Source organism: Vulpes vulpes, chromosome 12 (genome assembly GCF_048418805.1).
Source record: "Vulpes vulpes isolate BD-2025 chromosome 12, VulVul3, whole genome shotgun sequence".
In the NCBI taxonomy this organism is placed as follows: Eukaryota; Metazoa; Chordata; class Mammalia; order Carnivora; family Canidae; genus Vulpes; species Vulpes vulpes.
Window position 1 is genome coordinate 77,016,561 of NC_132791.1, and position 20,639 is coordinate 77,037,199.

General features: G+C 44.5%; 4 protein-coding genes across 4 annotated transcripts; 2 read left to right on the forward strand and 2 right to left on the reverse strand.

Moving 5' to 3' along the window:
• The first annotated feature begins 4,366 nt into the window (after positions 1-4,366).
• LOC112920479 (histone H1.4-like) lies at positions 4,367-6,708 on the forward strand. Its single transcript, XM_025999255.2, has one exon. It carries the CDS (start codon positions 4,425-4,427, stop codon positions 5,064-5,066), a length of 642 nt encoding a protein of 213 aa, XP_025855040.2. The 5' UTR covers positions 4,367-4,424; the 3' UTR covers positions 5,067-6,708.
• Positions 6,709-10,692: 3,984 nt separating this feature from the next.
• Positions 10,693-12,914, reverse strand: LOC140594621 (histone H3.1). Its single transcript, XM_072728959.1, has one exon. It carries the CDS (start codon positions 12,912-12,914, stop codon positions 12,504-12,506), a length of 411 nt encoding a protein of 136 aa, XP_072585060.1. The 3' UTR covers positions 10,693-12,503.
• LOC112920410 (histone H2A type 1-E-like) lies at positions 10,693-14,181 on the reverse strand. Its single transcript, XM_072728960.1, has one exon. The coding sequence runs from the start codon at positions 14,179-14,181 to the stop codon at positions 13,789-13,791; it is 393 nt and encodes a 130-aa protein (XP_072585061.1). The 3' UTR covers positions 10,693-13,788.
• Positions 14,182-14,511: 330 nt separating this feature from the next.
• Positions 14,512-14,941, forward strand: LOC112920481 (histone H2B type 1-B). The gene has a single exon (XM_025999258.2). It carries the CDS (start codon positions 14,525-14,527, stop codon positions 14,903-14,905), a length of 381 nt encoding a protein of 126 aa, XP_025855043.1. The 5' UTR covers positions 14,512-14,524; the 3' UTR covers positions 14,906-14,941.
• Positions 14,942-20,639: the final 5,698 nt, after the last annotated feature.

The window sequence follows — 20,639 nt, forward strand, 5'->3', positions numbered from 1 at the left end:
TGCAGGGACCCCGATGTTGGATTCCAACCTGGGACCTCAGGACCATGCCCTGAGCCTAAGCAGACGCTCAACCACTGAGTCACCCAGGCGTCCCTGTCTTTTTTTTTTTTTTTTTAAAGATTTTATTTATTTGTTCATGAGAGACATAGAGAGAGACATAGTCAGAGGGAGAAGCAGGCTCCTCACAGGGAGCCCAATGCTGGACTTGATCCTAGGACCCTGAGATCATCACCTGAGCCAAAGGCAGATGCTCAACCACTGAGCCACCCAGGTGCCCCTCCTCCATGTCTTTTAAGGATCTGTCAGGCAATAAACGTACAGAGCAGTGGTCTCCGCTCTTATGCTGCCCATAGGCTGGTGTGGGAAACCTTTCAGATCAGGTCTGAGTCCCTAATTGTTGCCTATTTGCCTACAGAGACTGGGTTATTTGTCAGAATGGTTTGTGGGGCTGAAGCCAGCTAACAGACGAAGAACTTACAATCTTCTTTAGGCTGTGAATTTCCCAAAGCTCTTTCCTGCATATTTTTTCTCAGGCTGTCCCATATTATCAACCCGGCAGGCAACCAAAGCGTTAACCATTTGCATTCTTGAGCAGGCAAGCCATTGGAGTGGCTGCTATTATTAGCTTCATCTGTTGGTAAGTCAGGAAGAATCAGGTTTTAATCATCCCCGTTGGGGCCTGTAAGAAGTTTCACTTAAATCAGTTTAGCTGCCTTCAGAAGCAGACCGAACCCTATTCTGGCTCAGTAAAAGGAGGATCCATGCACCTGCTCCAGCAACATCTCTCATTGTTCTTGCATATTTCTCGCTCCTCAAGTCTCTCTCCCCTACATGCTCTGTCCAGCTGCCACTGCTGCCTTTTGGACTTGACATTCAGCTCCAGATACTTAATTTCATTCACCAGCTTTCCAGACTTGAAGAACATGAGAGAACATTAGCCAATCCACAATATTTTGAATGTGTGTAAATACAAGAATACACAATTTATTGCATTGCAATATTTGTGTCCTCAGGTTATTGCTGGCTACCTTGAGGCCATCAGTTTTGAGTGGAAAGACCACACACTCTTGACTTGAATTTTCCCTTAGAGCCAATTTTAATAGGCTTTTTGTTGCTCATAGGCTTGTTCAATCTTATTTCAAAGCCTGAGACTCCATGACACACCTACCAGAATCTAAGGTTACTTTAAAGTTGATGGCCAAAAAGTTTTGTGTCTTCTGATTTTTTGAATGGTTTCTAAAGATCCTGATTTAGAGGACTTAGAACAAACTGACTAACCAGGTGCCAAAGTATAATCTTCAAGAAGTTAAAAACATGTGTCTCATACAAGTACTGTTTACAGAAGGCTCATGTGTGGGACAAAGAATGATGTAAGTCATTAATGAGGGGGCAAGTAAGCAGGATGACAAAGTTGGCTCAAAGCAGGATATAGGAGAATGAAAGATGTATTTAGTTAGGGAAAGAAAAAATACTGGGAGGCTAAAAACTCAGATACAAACTGGTTAATGATCTATTGGGCAATGCAATCATGACTCTTAGGGTTATCTTCTCTACTGGAAAGAGTTTATTTGCCTCTCTACTGGATAAAACTCTTATTAAGTGTATCAATCTTCTACAAGTGAATGTCTAATTTTACATACTATGGACCTAATCAAAGAGTACCTATGAAGTCAGTTACCTTCTCGAAAGCTAGGCTGTCCAGACGATAGCTAAAAGTCACAGGTGGCCAGTGAGCACCTGTAAGGTGGCTAGTCTGAAATGACATGTTTTACAAATATGAAGTACAGGAGATTTGGAAGACTTGCCATTTGAAAAAAAGAAACATAAACTATCTTATTTTTTAAAATATTGATTACATGTTGGAACAGTCATTGTTTGGATATATTGAGTGAAGTAGAATATATATATATATTTTTTCTTTTAAGAAATTTATTTAGAAAAATAACCCTCCCCTGCCTGCTCCCCAAAGTAGAATATATTATTAAAACTAAATTCATCTTTTTCTTTTTCTTTTTGCCATTGTGACTACTAGAAAACTCACACATTACATGTGGCTCACATTCTATTTTATTGTAGAGCATTCTTAGAGCATCAACTGACCCACAAATGAACCTAGAAAATTTCCTAACGCAGCTTAGAATGACATGAAGAAATATTTTTCCCTTGTTTTTAAATTTTAGGTAACTTTTCTCATCACAAGTTACAGGGATCTGGAGAAGGGTTGCTTGTTTCTCTGCCTTCTGGCCTCTACCATGAGGCCAGGAGGTTGGGAGAAAGACTGAGAAGCTGGTGTCCTAATGACTTGAGATCTGGACATCAGATTTGCATGTAGGGAGATGTGTTTTGATTGATTCAACTTGAGTGATCATATTAGAGAACTAAACCACAGTAATCAAATTTATAAGCTGCTGATTTGTAAATCAGGACACCAATTTATAGTGAAGGGAAGTCCAGTGACCTGGTAATCGAGACTCTGCACTGCTATTTTCCTGATGGTAAAGTACACTTAACTGAATTTCAGATGCCTGGGGTGGAGGGTGCTGGGTAGGACTCATTGCACAGAGAATCAGAACAAAGTGGCATGTTCTTATTTTATTTTATTATATTGTTACCAAAGTATATTAGCATGGCAAAAGTGCTTTAGTTATTCAAACACTTTCAATAACTTCTTACAATTCTTACACCCAAAGTCACAGTGAGGGATGGCAGGTCTAAAGTGGTTTTCTATGGCTGCTAATTCATCCATCACTAATCTTATTAGGCTGTTAATTCCCAGAGGACATGATCAGGAGTAGACACAATTTCCAAATGTTGAACAAGTGTTATTCAATAAAACCATGGAGTTATCCTTAGTCTAAAAGATGCCTCATTTTTTATCACTGAACTTAAGTTCTACATGTTGATTACAATCTAAGGAAGACATCTTTAATACATATTTTCATGTAGCTGTATATTTGAATGAGAATTTCTGGTAAGTTGTAATGCTCCCTTTGTCACTAAATATAAATATGTAATTATACTAAATACATGACTAGTGGGGTATATTCAATTTTTTCAATTGTGGCAACCAAAGGCTGAAATCTGAAGTACCAAACCTTAAAGAAGTAAAGCAAACAAGAATACAATAAGTAGGACCAAAACGACAATGAAAAGAATATGTAAGACCAGCTTTAGAGGGGATGAGAAGAGGCATTCTTATCAACAACAAAGAAATGGCCTGATTCTAGTACTTTCCCTCTATTTCTATTTAAAATTTTGCCATCTGTTTTGCTTTACTTCAAACCTATAGTTCATCTTATAAAAGTGTATCACATTAAAGTCAGCTGCTTTACTTCTATCGAGATCTTTGAATTCCCAGTGTCCTTCTATACCATAACACAGGTCAGATATTGTTCCTGGGTTACTACCTAGAATTTTCCGGTGCCGAAATTTGTCCCTTTATTGAAACATATAAAAATAAATACATAAATGCTTGTTTTCTTTGAAAACAGATTATCTCAATGTCTATAGCTGCCAAGTCTATTGGGGAATTAAATTATTTATTTATTTATTTATTTGCAGCCTTAGGGGGTCTCCCTTCTCCCTCATTATCTCTATCTTGAGGGTCAGGCCCCCTGCTTTGCTCAACCCAGAGGGGAACCGGAGACCTTTTTAAAAACTGCCCAATTTCTCCCCTTTGGAAAAGTGAAAAGTGCCCCGCCCCCACCTGTGAAGAGAAGGATTTGATCAAGAATTTCAGTGTCTTCAAGTCTACGATTTAAGTCTCTAACCCCACCACCACCACCACGATCCAGGCCGCCCCCCAAGGCTTCCGAACCCCCTTTCGCCCGACCCTAACTGCTTTGGGCTGGCCCGGGGATCCTTGTCCCGGTCCACGGGTCCTGTGATCTGTGCGCGGAATTCACAGAGGACCTGTGTTACTTCCCTCGCGAAGAAACAGAATTATCGTGAACACTGAAGTGGAAACCATTTCATTTTTGTCTCCCAGAGAAGGGAAGCATGAGCCCAACCACCCCTGAGAACAAGAACTTTCAGGGGCAAAGGAGCGAACAGGTAATTTAGAAGAAAAACAGAAAGTGGTCTCCGACCGTCCTGGACTTCCCTCGGAGTTGGGGGACTTGGGGGCGCCTGGGCGCGTTGTCTTGGGGCTTGCGGGAAAAATGAACCGAGAGCACGAAGCCTGAGGCTTCTCGGATCCTTTCCCGACCAAAGCCGGGGAATTTGGTGCGGGGCATTTTCACATATTCCCCCTTTTGTGAAGTGGAACAAACACAACTTAGGCGCACGGCGGCGGCTCGGAGCCTGCCAGCCAGGCGGGCGAGCGGAGCACCAATCAGCGCGCGCCTGCGCTCTATATATATGGCGGCCCGGCCGCGGCGCACCTACCGCGCTTTGCCACTCGTCCCCAGCCCCGGAGCCTCAGCATGTCGGAGACCGCGCCCGCCGCGCCCGCCGCCGCCCCCCCGGCGGAGAAGGCCCCCGTAAAGAAGAAGGCCGCCAAGAAGCCTGCGGGGGCGCGCCGCAAGGCGTCCGGGCCCCCGGTGTCCGAGCTCATCACCAAGGCGGTGGCCGCGTCCAAGGAGCGCAGCGGCGTGTCCCTGGCCGCGCTCAAGAAGGCGCTGGCGGCCGCCGGCTACGACGTGGAGAAGAACAACAGCCGCATCAAGCTGGGCCTCAAGAGCCTGGTGAGCAAGGGGACCCTGGTGCAGACCAAGGGCACCGGCGCCTCGGGCTCCTTCAAGCTCAACAAGAAGGCGGCCTCCGGGGAGGCCAGGCCCAAGGCCAAGAAGGCGGGCGCGGCCAAGCCCAAGCGGGCGGCGGGGACGGGCAAGAAGCCCAAGAAGGCAGCGGGGACCGGCACCCCCAAGAAGAGCGCCAAGAAGACCCCGAAGAAGGCAAAGAAGCCCGCCGCGGCCACCGTCGCCAAGAAGGTGGCCAAGAGCCCCAAAAAAGCGAAGGCGGCTAAGCCCAAGAAGGCGGCCAAGAGCGCGGCTAAGGCCGTGAAGCCCAAGGCGGCCAAGCCCAAGGTTACCAAGCCCAAGAAGGCTGCGCCCAAAAAGAAGTAGGTTGTTGACCGTTTGCTTCTAAAACCCAAAAAGGCTCTTTTCAGAGCCACCACTAATCTCCGAGAAAGAGCTGAGCATTCTGTACTCCGTTCTCTTTAACTCTAAACGTGTGGTGGGTGGTCGGCTCGGAGGCCATGAGCCAGCGGGAACGGGGCCGGGGAGTGCATCCCCGGCTCCGCGGTGCCCCGGGCTTCCTCCCAGGAGGGGTGCGGAAGCGCCGTCCCGAGGCGCGCCCTCGCCCGCCAGCCCCGCCCGCCCCGCCCGCCCCGCGCTGCGAACACCGAGAACCACCATCCATCCCGCCTGCCAGTCCCTGCCTTCACGGATCCCCCGATTGGGTCGGAAAGTCCTTTAAAAGTCCCGCCCTGCTCGCGGGTTGGCCCATCTCGCCGCCCCGGATTTTCGTCGTGAGTTTGTTATTGGGTGGTGTCCGGTCTCCTGGGTACTCGGCTCGTTGTTTCTAGCCGTTTGACTTCTGTCCTTTTCACTTGATGAAGACGGGAATCCGGTACTTGGGGCCCTTGCCGTGTCTGGAATCCTGCCGGTGGGTCCGGTCTGGGGACGGCAGCCGGCCGCGGGGAGGGGGGGGGGAGAGGAGGGAGGGGAGGCTCGGACGCCTGAGCCCCGCGCGGTCGTGCTCCAGCCGGTGCGCAGCTGCCCGCAGGCACCCGGCCACCGCGCACCGCTGGGCCTTGTCCCTTTGCGCCTCGCGTCCCGTGTCTTCGGACCAAGGCGTGATGGGTCGCAGCGCAGCAAAAACAACTTTTTGTCGGCCATTTTGTCCTGGTAGCGGGCCACGGAGCTTCATTTCAGGCAGACGTCAGCCTCTGGACACGGAGGCGTTCCGATTGCGTGTCTGTGCGGCCCCAAGTCCCCAGTTTCCACGCGAGGAACCACGTAGGGGGAGACTTGGAAACCTACATATATGCGGGTGCGGGTGTCTCTAATGAAGGGCTCGGGTTTATATTCCCGGTGTTACCTGTGGGTTCTTTTGCAGTGTCCGGCGTTTCTTCCGGACAAAATCCTGGTCCTGGTCCCGGTTTTACTCCGGTGAACACTTGATTTTTCCTTTGAGACGAGTTCCAAGGAACAGGGGCTTCTGGAGATTTGCAGCTCAGTTCGTCCATCGCCACAGTGACGGATCTGGTTGTTAATCTAGATAAGGTCTCCCGTTACCCGTGGTGACCACGGGTTTCAGCCCCTCCCAAAAGAATTCGGATACTTTAATGTCCGTTTTCGTACACTAGAAAGACCTCCACTTTTGAGAGAGCAGCGCGCGCGCGCAGACAGCATTTTCCCATGGCTTCTTCCAGCGTTCTCTGTGCTGTTAATTTCACATTTAAAACAACCCAGCCCTCTCTATTTTATTGTAAGCTTAATAAATGTACCCGACCCTAACATTTTTGCCTCCCTACCTCACCCTCATTTGGAGATGCCACCTTTTTATCTTAGGCTAAATTACATGGGTAGGTGAAGTAATTCTTGATTTTCTACTTTGTTCTTTTGATCTTTCTTGGCCATTCCTCAGGTGTGATCACACTCTTAAGGACTGTTCACGGGACTGGTTTAAATGCTGAGAATACATGACCTATAGTATTTATTATATAAGAATTGAATGTTTAATAAACGTGTTCAAACATGACTAATAGCTGATAGAGCTCATTCCCTCGCGTTGCTCTTCTTTTTCAGGATTTCCCAGTTATTCTATTTATTTTGTTTTCCAAATGTAATTTAAGACACTTCCTCCCTCTCACCTCTTCACCCCTCCATTAGACATAAAAAGCCCTCAGTTTTCATACCTGTGGAGAATGTTTTAAATTTTCTCCGACTACATCTTCCTATTTCTAATTACTTTTATTCCCAGGTATTTTGTCTTTGTTACTGTCGAAATGGCAACCTCTGAGATTTTAGCTTCCTTGAGGACCAGCATCCCATGAAGTACACACTGAAGATACCCAGCTATGGAAAGAATCTATATTTTGTGAATTAACCACCTCTAGAATAGTACTGTCTATAGCCATAACATAAATTAGGAAAAGAGAAACAGGTGAAATCAATTTTAATAAGTTATTTAACCTAATATATCCAAAATATTCTTGTTCAACATAAACTCAATGTAAAAATATTTGAGATATTTTACATTCTTATTTCTTATAGTATGTCTTTGGAAACTCTTTGCATGCAGTACCTCTATGTTCCTACTATCCTGTTTCAAGAGGTCAAGTTAAGTGCATGTGGCTCATGCCAACCACGTGGACAACAAAACTCTAGAACACTCTCTGGCCCCAAATATTCTGGTCTTCTCTAACCTTATTTCGACTTAAAGCTTGCATGTCACTGTGTCTTAATATATACCGTCTTCTGTGGCCTAAACTTTGGTAAAACATCTTGACCTTTAAGAATGGTTGACTAGTCCGAAGGTCATTGGGCTGATATGAACCACCCAAAATTTTGTTTATAAACTGAAACAGTTACAGAAACTAAGGGGACCTGAAGTCTGGGGAACTGTCTTCTTAGACACTCCTGGAGAAACAAAGAGGTCTGGTGAATAAACAGAGCAGAATGGAGCCCAGAATAAGCAAGAGCAGAGAGGAGTGATGCATGGAGATGTGTTCTCTGGGTTCCTGACATCAGAGTTCTTGGTTCCCCTGAGCCATCTTGACCTCCTGCCACTGGGGCCACCACCTCACTTGGCTCAGGGTGGTTTGAGTTGTAGCAACCAGGAGACTTAATTAAGACACTCCAAATATAATCACAGTTTGAGCTTACAGTAATGGCATCCTGCGATGGTAATGACATCTGTATTCCCTTCCCCATTCAAAGACTTTCAAGTCCACACTCTATTGGAGTATGTATACTTGCAACTGATCCTAACATCAATTGTCTTCCGCAAACATATCTGCATAGGTGACGAGTGCCCTTTACTTTCAAATGAAACTTCCTCACAAACAAATAGAATCGCCCTTCTCTAGTAAAGGTAAAGGGAGAATTCATTCACAGAAAGCTAAAAGTTGTCAAAAAAAATCTCTAATTTTGCCTAGACCTTAGATACAGTCAGTCTTCACCAATGTTTCTCTGATTTTGTTCCATTCCCTCACAAGCATTCACAAACTTGGCTGGCTTAGGTCTGATACTGTAAGCCATTCATTAGAATCTAATTTGGCTGGGGGCACCTGGGTGGCTCAGTGGTTGAGTGTCTGTCTGCCTTTGGCTCAGGCCATGATCCCGGGGTCCTGGGATCAAATTCTGCATCAGGATCCCCATTCTCCCTCTCCCTCTACCTTTGTCTCTGCCTCTCTCTGTCTCTCATGAATAAATAAAATCTTAAAAAAAGAGAGATAATCTAATTTGACTGCTTTTTTCGTAAAGGTCCTTATCTTGACTTTTAGTTTATGATTTCTATAATTTATTTTGACATTATTAATAATCTTATTTATAATATTCTACTTATAATATTGATACAGCAATAATATATTCAAATAATTGCCTGAACATGGGTGGTTAGCTAAAACTGGCAATGAACACTGCATAAACTGCTGAGTGATAATTCAGCAATGACATGATAATTCATGATCTCATGTGATATGTATGACAAAAGTGCTAGTAACACAGAAATTAAAGGCTACTTGTAATGCAGTATACCAAACTTTTTTTTTTTTTTTCCCTGCACATACACAGTGCTCTCGTGGCCAAAAAATTAAATATCCTATTACTTCTCATAGGCAAAGTTCTAGGTGCCATTCTATGCCTAGGGAAGTGTAAAAAGTAACTTTGGGTTGAAATTCATGCCAGAGATGAACAGGTTTCGAGAAGCAAGATTATATCATTAGAGGATTTCATAGTGGAGCAGGGATTTAGGTCTCAGTAGGAACATGGATATTGAGAGCTAGCGTTTTCTGAGCTCTAATTTACAATGTATTCAGCTCTCTCTACTTATTACCAAACGCCCTGTCACAGCACTTTGAGGTAGGTGTCATTAATACTAGGGATTGGTGATATTAAGAAGGTAGCTAGGTAGTTTCCAATAAGTAAGCCAGTATAATTATCCTCTGTATGTTGGTTGCTTAATGCTCATACATGGCTTAATGGTCATGCAAGATACTGATATCTTGAACAATATAGCTCGATAGTAAACCGTGGGGAAGGCGCAAGCAAATACTTACTCTGTAGCAGAATCCAGAGTTTCCAAGGAGATGAGTGTTCTGAGCTGGTTGTGAAGCTCAGAGAGCATCCCTAAGATGTGATGTTCCTTCTACTCATCCTACCCACTTCATCTCATACCAGGCCACTGACCAGAGGACTCTGACAACAGAAATTAGCCCAAGCCAGGCCACTGCAACTCTTAATCATTCAGCCTAATCTGTGAGACAGTTTCCTTCGAGGAGCAACTAGATCTAAGAATCCTTTTCCGGGCAATCTTACTGATCAGAAGATATTTAGAGTGTGGGCTTGGTGTGAGATTGCCTGACAATGATATTAATTAGGAGTATGAACTTGGCCAATCAACTAAAATCTCTTAGACTCAAGTTCTTTCTCTGTAAAATGGAGACAGTGAGAGAACCTGAATTTCAGTGTTGTTTTAAGAATCATATAGGGACACCTAGGTAGCTCAGTCCATTGAGAGTCTGACTTGATTTCAGCTTCAGTCTTGATCTTGGCATCCTGAGTTTGAGCCCTGCATTGGACCCCGTGCTGGGCTTGGAGCCTACTTTAAAAAAAAAAAAAAAAAAAAAAAAAGGTAAAGTAGGCTTTTTAAAAGCCAAGGTATATAATAATTCAGGACAACCAGCTCATGTGGTACTTGACCCAAGGAGAACTCTGAATGTTAGCTATTAGACTGACTCCAATGAAAACACGGTTTTATTGTTCCTCTCGAGGACCTCTTTGAGGGAGGATGATAGTCCAGAATAGATCTATAAACCCTGCATATTGTTCCAGGGAACTCACATTTATATTGAAAGGGTTCAAACTTCTCAGAGTTGAATTTATATTCTTCCCACTAAGCGTTGTCCTCCTGGTATCTCTGATGATCCAAAGCATCATGCAAAGCAAAACTCAGATTGTCCCAGAGCCTAAAAGTCATCCCAGGGCAGCCCTGGTGGCGCAGCAGTTTGGTGCCGCCTGCAGCCCAGGGTGTGATCCTGGATACCCGGAATCAAGTCCCTAAGTCCGGCTCCCTGCATGGAGCCTGCTTCTCCTTCTGCCTGTTTCTCTGCCTCTCCATGTGTGTGTGTCTCTATGAATAAATAAGTAAAAATCTTAAAAAAAAAAAAAAAAAGTCATCCCAACCCAGTGATTCTCAACTCCTAGGGCTCTCTGCTGAGGTGTCTTAGAACAGGGTGGTAGGAGGGCAGGGGAAGTCACGTGTAATTTAGAAAAGCATAGTTGGTGCTCAGAAGCACATTTACTCTGAAGCTAATGAAACTCAAAAGTTAGGCCCAGTACTTCCAAAGCCCTGAGAGGGGCTCTGTGGAGTGTGTTCACTTGGTCTCTCTTTTAAAAAAAAATTTCAATGTGAAGATATTTACAGCTGATTAAACCTGTTGTTTTTTTGCCACTAAATCTTCCCTTTCATTACAATTCACCTTTTGCCTGATTCTGTTGGGTATTAATGAACACACTTGGATTTAGGTAAGAAGAAATTTACTTAATATCTGTTTAGGGATAATGAGATATCAAATTTGCAAATGTACTTAATACAGAGTTCATTCAGTTATTCTAGCCAATTGGATGTAAAAATGGTTTCAAGAAATAAACTCCTACTGCTCACTGACAAATTTACCTGGATTTCAGGCAGGAAGATGTAGGGCTAAATGTCATATAATGACATCTATGTATTTGTAGCAGCCACACACTGGCAGTAAGTATATAGTACAGATGAATCCAGATTGGAAATGTATAGAGCTGAAAGCTAGTCCATTAAAAATCCTTCCAAAGTTTACAACTCCCATATGAAGAACTTTGACAAAGGATTTCCCAAATTTGAAAACCATCTTAAAAATGACACTACTGGGGTGCCTGGTGGCTCAGTCAGTTTAAACATCAGCCTTCAGCTCAGGTCATGATTCCAGTGGCCTTGGAATTTAGCTCCATGTTAGGCTCCCTGATTAGCAGAGTCTACTTTTCCCTCTCCCTCTAGACCGCCTCCCTGCTCCTGCTCGCTCTCTCTTTCTCTTTCTCTTTCTCTCTCAAATAAATAAGTAAAATACTTAAAAAAAAAAATGACACTATCAATAATGTGTTTTGAAGCTGAACTTAGTTCTAAGTTATCAAGAAAACAAAATAAGCTGTGATCAATCACCCTGGAGGAAATACTGCATTCTCTTCTGTTTATATAGAAAATATTCCAAAATAATTTTCAGGTAAAAATCGAATCAGAGTATATAGACAAAAATATAAGAAAATAAACATTGTAGTATTATATTCAAGAATTAATAAACTGCTATTTTTCTGAACTTTCTAATGGCTATGGTTTTATTTGTGTATAATTGGAATTTGGCTCATCTTTCAATTATAAATTAATACCTGCTATCTAGTTTTGTATTTAAAATTTTGAATTGTAATTATTAACAGTTGCCAAGTTGTGTACATTTTAGGCCTCGGAAAACCGTGAACTACTATCAGCTTATAATTTTATACTTAGAAAATTAAAGAAATTGACATTTGTCAATGAATTTGTATTTATTAAGAGGGGACATGACTAAGAGATGCTTTAGTGTTGCTACCTGTCAGTTATCTCAAATCCCATTGCTTTTCAGATGTATAGACAAAAAAAACCTTTGGATGATAGGCAAGTCTTTTTCTTATTGCAGATATATTTAGTGGGTCTTTGCTGGTGACTAACGAAGTTAGTTTCTATCACCTGAGCGTCAATCCCTCCTCAGACCAATACAGGATTCTGGAGTGGGGAGACATGACATGTTTTGTGAATTACTAAAAATTGTATGGATTCGATAATGCTGTTAGATTTACCTACAGTATGTTAATTGGACCAAAAGGAGTTACAGGGGATGGTCAGGACCCTCTACAAACTGCACATAGCTAAATGCTGTTCTAAGTCCAACTCGACAAAAAACTACCGGGGTTTCAGAGAACTGCATCAGAAATGTTTAAAACTCCCTGAAGCACTTTAGTCCAACGAAAGGCTTATTTTGCCTTCCATTCCTTGTACACATGTGAAGCTTTTGTCTAACTTTTTAAGAAATCAGAAATGCATTCAAGGCACATTAACACAAATGTGCCTAAAAAGGCACTTTTAACGGGGACTGAAGCCGGAGAAAGGACTTCGGGCAAACATTTAAGAGACAGTACCAGAAACATCCATACTCAAACGGTTCTCCTACCAGTTCTGCTTCAATAGTTGGAACGCCAGTTACAACCGCTCTCAAGAGATTGTGGGTGGCCCTGAAAAGAGCCTTTTTCAACTCTAAGTTTTTTTTACGCCCTCTCCCCGCGAATGCGGCGCGCCAGCTGGATGTCCTTGGGCATGATGGTGACGCGCTTGGCGTGGATGGCGCACAGGTTGGTGTCCTCGAAGAGCCCCACCAGGTAGGCCTCGCACGCCTCCTGCAGCGCCATGACGGCCGAGCTCTGGAAGCGCAGGTCGGTCTTGAAGTCCTGCGCGATCTCGCGCACCAGGCGCTGGAACGGCAGCTTGCGGATCAGCAGCTCCGTGGACTTCTGGTAGCGCCGGATCTCGCGCAGGGCCACCGTGCCGGGCCGGTAGCGGTGCGGCTTCTTGACGCCGCCGGTGGCCGGCGCGCTCTTGCGGGCCGCCTTGGTGGCCAGCTGCTTGCGCGGGGCCTTGCCGCCCGTCGACTTGCGCGCCGTCTGCTTCGTGCGAGCCATGAGACGAAACTAAAGACACACCGACAGCCTAGCGGGTAACAGGCGAAAGATTCCATTATATACAGTAAGAAGCATTCTGATTGGCCTTGTAATTTTTCAAAAGATCTGGGCGCTAAAACCTTTGGTCAAACGGTAAGCACATTGATTAATTACCGGAGAATCTGATTGGATAAATTATGCCACCTCTCTTTCTTTTCGGTATGTTTTATACTTTCACGAAGTACAGTATATGCTTAACCAGCCAATTAAGAAATAAACATGTAAAATGTAATTTGTGGTTCTGTTAAGTCTAGGTCGGGCCTGAAATTCTCCAAATTTCTTAGACTCGAAGGTTATTAATCCTGCTGGTCTGCACCCTTCATGGAGTACAATTTTGTCCTGTCTTTTCCCTTACGTTAGTTATTTTGAAGTAAATATCGGGTCGCCTAGATTGCCACTTCCTACTTCTTTGGTCATTATAGCTCCCTTTAATACCGAGTTTTTCCCGTGGACTACATGACAGGGACCCTGGGTGTTATCTGGAACATCACACGTAAAGCACCTGGTCTGGTAATGCTAGATACACACAATGACCCCTGAGATAAAATGGTTTTTCGTAAAACTAAAAATTGTAAAAACCTAACGAGGTTGTATTGGTCAAAAAGCAAATTTCCTTTGTACATTTCACTCTACCTTCTTACAGCGAAACGACGTCGGCTATGCCCGTTTATTTGGATCGTAGCGTTAACTTAACCTTATCTGTTACACAAAATGTTAAGAACCATCAACATGACATAAATTGGGCTACCAGCCTTTCTTGTGAAATATAGATGGCTCTGAAAAAAGCCTTGAATTTGCTGTAGTAAAACTGTAAGCAAGTGCCCTCTACTAGATTTTACTTCCCTTTGGCCTTGTGGTGGCTCTCGCTCTTCTTGGGCAGCAGCACGGCCTGGATGTTGGGCAGGACGCCGCCCTGCGCGATGGTCACGCGGCCCAGCAGCTTGTTGAGCTCCTCGTCGTTGCGGATGGCCAGCTGCAGGTGGCGCGGGATGATGCGCGTCTTCTTGTTGTCGCGGGCCGCGTTGCCCGCCAGCTCCAGGATCTCGGCCGTCAGGTACTCCAGCACGGCCGCCAGGTACACCGGCGCGCCCGCCCCGACCCGCTCCGCGTAGTTGCCCTTGCGGAGCAGGCGGTGGACGCGGCCCACCGGGAACTGGAGCCCGGCCCGCGACGAGCGCGTCTTGGCCTTAGCGCGAGCCTTGCCTCCTTGCTTTCCCCGACCCGACATTCCAGACAGCGGCGCTTGTGTTTCCACACAAACGTACACAGCTCTGCTTGGGGTGGGGCGGGGGAGGAAAAAAATTTTTATACGCAGTGCAGGGATAAGCCAACAATCTATCCCATTGGTCAAACTATGTTTGTCTCTGAATCCAATAGGAAGAGAAAACGTGAACCCTTAATTTGCATAAACCCTCCCCTTAGCGAAAGAGTTCTGATTTTACCCAACGAGAAGTGACAATTTTTGATACTTCATTTGCATTGAGGAACTATAAAAGAATGAGCTCCGGACCCTTCACAGCACTAATTGTTGTGACTGCAATTAACGTTTCTTCAGCTCTTAGGAAAGAACCATGCCTGAGCCTTCTAAATCTGCTCCGGCCCCGAAGAAGGGCTCCAAGAAAGCTATCACTAAGGCGCAGAAGAAGGACGGCAAGAAGCGCAAGCGCAGCCGCAAGGAGAGCTACTCCATTTATGTATATAAGGTGCTGAAGCAGGTGCACCCCGACACGGGCATCTCGTCCAAGGCCATGGGCATCATGAACTCGTTCGTCAACGACATCTTCGAGCGCATCGCGGGCGAGGCGTCGCGCCTGGCGCATTACAACAAGCGCTCGACCATCACGTCCAGGGAGATCCAGACGGCCGTGCGCCTGCTGCTGCCCGGGGAGCTGGCCAAGCACGCCGTGTCCGAGGGCACCAAGGCCGTCACCAAGTACACCAGCTCCAAGTGAGCCCTCTCCGAGGCACCATCCAACCCAAAGGCTCTTTTCAGAGCCACCCACTTTCTCCAAGAAGAGCTATAACCGCTATTTCGTAGCGGTGTAATTCAACTCTGCTACCATACGTTTGCGTCCTAGAGAGTCTAAAAAATAGGTGATCATTGAGGCAATTGTAGACCCGAGAATGGATTTTGAAAGTCCCATGGTCTTTTTTTTTTTTTTTAAGAGACTCCTTTTTTTTTTTTTTTTTTAGTGATAGTCAGAGACACAGGCAGAGGGAGAAGCAGGCTCCATGCACCGGGAGCCTGACGTGGAATTCGATCCGTTGTCTCCAGGATCACACCCTGGGCCAAAGGCAGGTGCTAAACCGCTGCGCCACCCAGGGACCCCAGTCCCATGGTCTTTAAAGCGAAATACAGCACTGAGCGTAACGCCCAGCAGGGAACACCCATCTGCTGCGGGCTTTCCCTAAGCTTCATGATACTTAGGATCCATCCCTTCCCCGTGTCTGCACGCTTCTAAAACATCGGGATTTCCCTGCTGGGTAAAGAAGTGGTTAGAGGTTTTCTGAATAGGGATAGATAATCCAGACTTGGGCTATTGGGAGGAGGCAAGGTCTGGGCGGTAAAAGAGCAGGTAGGGCCATAGATAACCTGGCCCTAAATACCCTAGCCTAAAGCACTGGGTAAACTAGACATAGTCGCCCGTGGTTCCTGTGGGCACCTCTATCGGGTATCCCTCAAGCTCTTTGCGCACAGATAAAATGAATTTGCTCTAGTTTCACATTAGAATTGTTTATCGTGGGGATCCCTGGGTGGCGCAGCGGTTTGGCGCCTGCCTTTGGCCCAGGGCGCGATCCTGGAGACCCGGGATCGAGTCCCACATCGGGCTCCCGGTGCATGGAGCCTGCTTCTCCCTCTGCCTGTGTCTCTGCCTCTCTCTCTCTCTCTCTGTGACTATCATAAATAAATAAAAAAAAAAAAAAATTAGAATTGTTTATCGATGGCAACATTCAATCTAGAGCCGTTTCAGTTTTGTTTGGGTCCCAGGAATCCGAGCTCCCATTTCCTGTTCTGAGTGTCCCTGGCTTTTCTGGAGTGCCAGTAGAAGGGCGGGGAGGATGGCTCTCTCGCTCTGGGAAGAACAAAAAGTTTGAATTTCCCGCTCTGCTCTTCCTATCGCGCCACTTCATTGGCTGGCAGGGAGGGCCTGGGTTGGAGAGGAAGAGGTGCTGGCTTTTCTTAGCAAACCTTTTTCAATAAACGGAGACTCCAAAGATAATACCTAAAAGACAGAAAATGACGTTGTTTGAGGTAGAGGAGCTAATGGGACAGGTCTAGGTCCCGGGTTGGGGGCGGAGAGGCGGATGGGTAGGACTCAGCTGCAAAATGCCTATGAAAATGAGGAAAACAATGTTTTTCATTGGCTTATGAGCGTTTTATGGAGGTGACATGCAACAGTATGTCTTTGGATGAAGAAATGAAATCCACAGAATTTCCTTAAAAACATCCCTTTATGAAAAAAATGTAAATGATCTTTTCCCAGATTCTACAGGTCAGCCAACCGTTGTATGAGAAGTACTTCCAGTCTCAATAACGACAAATATAGTTGTGAAAGAGAGGGACGCCTGGGTGCCTCTGCGGTTGAGCGTCTGCCTTTGACTCAGGCCTTGATCCTGGAATCTCGGGATCTCTGCCGAGAGTCTGTTTCTCCCTCTGCCTGTGTCTCTGCCTCTCTCGGTGTGTCTCATGAATAAATAAATAAACTCTTAAAAGAGAGAGAGAGAGAGAGAGAGAGAGAGAGAGAGACCAGCCTTAAAAATTAATAATTATGAAAAGGCCTCCTCCCCCACCCTTTCTTTAAATTATTGACTTCAGGGTATAATTTAAGAATCACTGACCCTTATGTTCTTCCCGTGGAGAGCTGAGATCTGGGTGGTAATATTATTTATTTTCTTTAAAATGATCTGATTTAGGGATTATTTTCTCCCCATTTTTTCCTTCAACAGACAGACTTTGGTCTGTCTGCTTGCTTTCTTTTTTCTTCCTCTCTTCTCTCTCTCCCTCCCTGCTCCCCTTCATTCCTAATATTTGAGGCTTTACCTAACAACTCCACCCTTAATTGACAAGTTCAAACTAAACTTGTAAACTAGTTTCGTAAACTCAAACCTAGGCCTTTTTGCCACCTCTGCTGAATACCTGGCTGATCTTTAACAAGTGAACTGAGAATTTAAAGAAATAAATAAAATAAAAAATCAGATGCCTGGACTCTGTGGTAGACCCCAGAGCGATAGGGGGTAGTGGTGAGAAAGCAGAAAAAAAATGCATAAAATCTCTCTGGTTGCATCTAATGAGGCACCAACTTTGGACTCAGCTGAGCCAGAAAGTAAGCCATCAAAGTGAAATTCTACAGGGTTTTATACACCCTAATAAACCACCCACGTTTTCTCCACAGTAAAAAAGCAATTGAGGAAAAAAATAACCTCTATTACTTCCCTGATTCTCCTTGCAGCCCCGGGAAGTTTCGCCTGCCTTCCTATCCAGCAAGGATGACCTGCCCAGGGCTAAGTTCTGGGTGCCAGGAACAGGACAGAGGTCATTGGGGAAGACTTTTAATTTGGAAGTTGAGAATTTGGAAAAGAGAAGAGAGATCCACAGGCAGATGGGGGGGAGGGGGGCAGAAAGTGTTCATGATTTAGGAGGACACTGTTAGAAGTGGAATGCCCTGACCCTGCTTTGTGGCAGGTGATAGGATAAACTTCTCAGGTCTGTCTTTAGCATTGCTCAGCAACATTTAATGTCTTTCTTCTTGGCTTTTCATTTCCATTACATAACATACACATTTAAGTGAATTCTTTTTAACTTCCTTGCAAAACCAGATCTGCCCCTTATTTTAAAATAATAAGCACCAACAACAATTTCAAATAAACAAATAAAAATCAACTGTAATTCCAATATCCAGGAATTTTTTGCCATCCATCTTACAGAAATTTTACTTTGTGCAAGTCTATACATATAGATACGTAAATGTCATATGAGATCATACTTTCTCTTATCCTGTAAAATTAATAGAGATCTTGGTACCAGGTGGACAGGGAAACCATGGGCCCTGGAGCCTCCACTTGGGCCTTCCCAACAAGGTCACTAAAGTTTCTTGGTCTTGTCACCAGGAAAAATTCAAGAACAGACTCACAACACGGAGGACGAGGGACACAAGTAGGAAAGTTTATTGATGTTAAAAGTATACTCTTGAGCTCTGAGAGAGGGAGAAAAGAGCTGCTTCCCCCAGATGGGGGTTTCTATTATCAACAGTTGTTAACTATGGGGCGGGATATCTATTATTGGAGGGGGAAGAAGGGTTTCCCACTCTTTCTTCCTAACCTACTCAGGGGTTTCCTGTTGTGGCACCGCCATCTGGGGCCTATCTGGTGCGAAACAGCTCCTAGTGGAGTGCTGTCAGGACAGGCTTGGACCTTTGCCATGGCTGGCCATGGCCTCCCGCTTGCTGGCTTCTGGGCATCCCCTTAGAGCCTCACTGCCTGCCTATTCTAATAGTACTAAAAAGAGAGCTATTGACAGGGCAACAATCCTCTCAACAACTGATATTTTTCTTTTGATCTGATTTATCTGAAAGGCAGGGCAAACAGCTGAATAACCAAACATCTAGTCTTATCTTCCTGTGATTCGCCAACCTCTCCTTTGAAGCTCCAGGTCCCTACCCCATTCCTTAGCTCAAGATGGCACACAAGCCCCAATTGCCTTACTGCCTTTGGGTCTCATGTCTTTGAGAGGCTTTCATACATAAGAAATTATATTTGTTTTTCTGCTGTTAATCTGCCCTGTGTCAATGTAACTTTTTTTTTTTTTTAATATTTCATTTGTTTATTTGAGAGGGGGGGAGCACACAAACAGGGGAAGAGGCAGAGGGAGAGGGAGAAGCAGGGTGCTTGCTGAGCAGGCAGCCCAATGTGTTGCAGAGCTCAATCCCAGAACCTTGGAATCATGACCGAAGCCAAAAGCAGATACCCACCGTGCTAAGCCACCCAGGTGCCCCTGTGTCAATGTGATTACTAAACCAGCCAAAGAGCCTAGAAGAGAAGAAGGGAACATTTTTCTATATTACCATTGCTGATTTACAGATGAAAACGAGCCATTTGTTGACTTCTATATATTTGCTAACTTTTTGTCTAGTTGTTCTATCAATTTTTGAGAGGATTATTGATCTGTCTACCTGTGATTGTGGATTTGCCTATTACTCCTTGCAGGTGTACCATTTTTTGCCTCATGTATTTTACAAGGCTGTTATTGGATGCTTACACATTTAGAATTGCTCAGTTTTCTTATCCGGTTGACCCTTTTATCATTCTATAATTCCCTTTTCTGTCTCTAGTAATTTTCTTTGCCGTGGTTTAGTTACCTGATATTAATATAGGCACCCCGATTCCTTGTGTCGATATTTGCAGTTTCTCTTCTACCCTGTCATTTCAACCTGAATGAAGTGAGTTCCTGTAGACAATGCAGAGGAACATTATTTGCCACCCTAAAATATGCCTCTCAGGCATAAGGATTACCTTCAACTTTTTTTTTTTTAATAGCAGACATTTAAAAAAGCTTTGAAGACATTTAAAAAAGCTTTGAAAAAGTAGTAGACGTTAGTCTTTTATAAGAGAAATTTACATTACAAGGGAAATCTGCATTTGCAACAGTTTCTCTCTCTGTGCCAGGAAAAGAAGGATGACTAAAACTGAGAACCCACCGGAGAAGGCAAAGACTTAAATCTATCTAACAACCATAGTCTTGTTTTCTGTGCTTTGCCTGGTATCATCCCCAAACTGTCCTCCCTCCACCTGGAACATTTTTTGCCATTAGCTGGAGATGGTATTTAAGGTGGTGGCTTGGGCCATTTGAGGTATTGCTGAGTACTGGGTCTCACCAATATATACAGGAGTTATTGTGTATGTGTGTGTGTTTTAAAGCTGCTCTTTTCTCCTGTTAATCTGTTTTATATTATTGGAGGGGTCTCAGCTAATAATCTAGAAGAGTAGAGGGAAAATTATTTTTCCTCCCCTACCACAGCATACATTTGGAGCATATACTTTAATCTTCACTCGGATGACCTCTGTTTTTTAATGGATGTATTTAGACCACATACATTTAATTCAGTTATTGACATCGATGGGGTTCAGAACATACTACCCCCAAAGATGGCACTTTGATGTACTGAATATCTTAAGATAAGAGGAGTTTGGGAAAACGGTAAAGCAGGAAGGTTACTTTGACCTCCTCTCCCTCATCCCTCTTCCTTAAAGGCAGGCTTAGAAAAACATTACCAGAAACAGGGAATTTAGGGCTGAGAAGACTATATGAACAAACCTTGTTACTTCTTCACCATTTACTACCTACTGCCCAAAACCCCTGTCTTTTCATTTCTTTAGAAATGGATTTCAGGGGCACCTGCGTGGCTCGATTGGTTAAGCATCTGCCTTTGGCTCAAGTCATGATCCATGGGTCCTGGAATCGAGTCCCACATCAAGGCTCCCTGCTCAGTGGAGAGTTTGCTTCTCCCTCTTCCTCTGTTCATGCTCACTCACTCTCTCTCTCAAATAAATAAATAAAATCTTTAAAAAAAAAAAAAAAAAGAAATGTATTTCCTTGTGTAAAGATATAAAAGCTTCCTACTTTGGTCACTTCTGTAGGCCTTCATTTTTTTAGGAAAGCTTCTTAAAAAATGTAAAAGTTCCAATAAC

Bases quoted from the DNA above. Each gene is read 5' to 3' on its own strand.
- LOC112920410 (XM_072728960.1), bottom strand. From the start codon at position 14,181: ATGTCGGGTCGGGGAAAGCAAGGAGGCAAGGCTCGCGCTAAGGCCAAG.
- LOC112920479 (XM_025999255.2), top strand. From the start codon at position 4,425: ATGTCGGAGACCGCGCCCGCCGCGCCCGCCGCCGCCCCCCCGGCGGAG.
- LOC112920481 (XM_025999258.2), top strand. From the start codon at position 14,525: ATGCCTGAGCCTTCTAAATCTGCTCCGGCCCCGAAGAAGGGCTCCAAG.
- LOC140594621 (XM_072728959.1), bottom strand. From the start codon at position 12,914: ATGGCTCGCACGAAGCAGACGGCGCGCAAGTCGACGGGCGGCAAGGCC.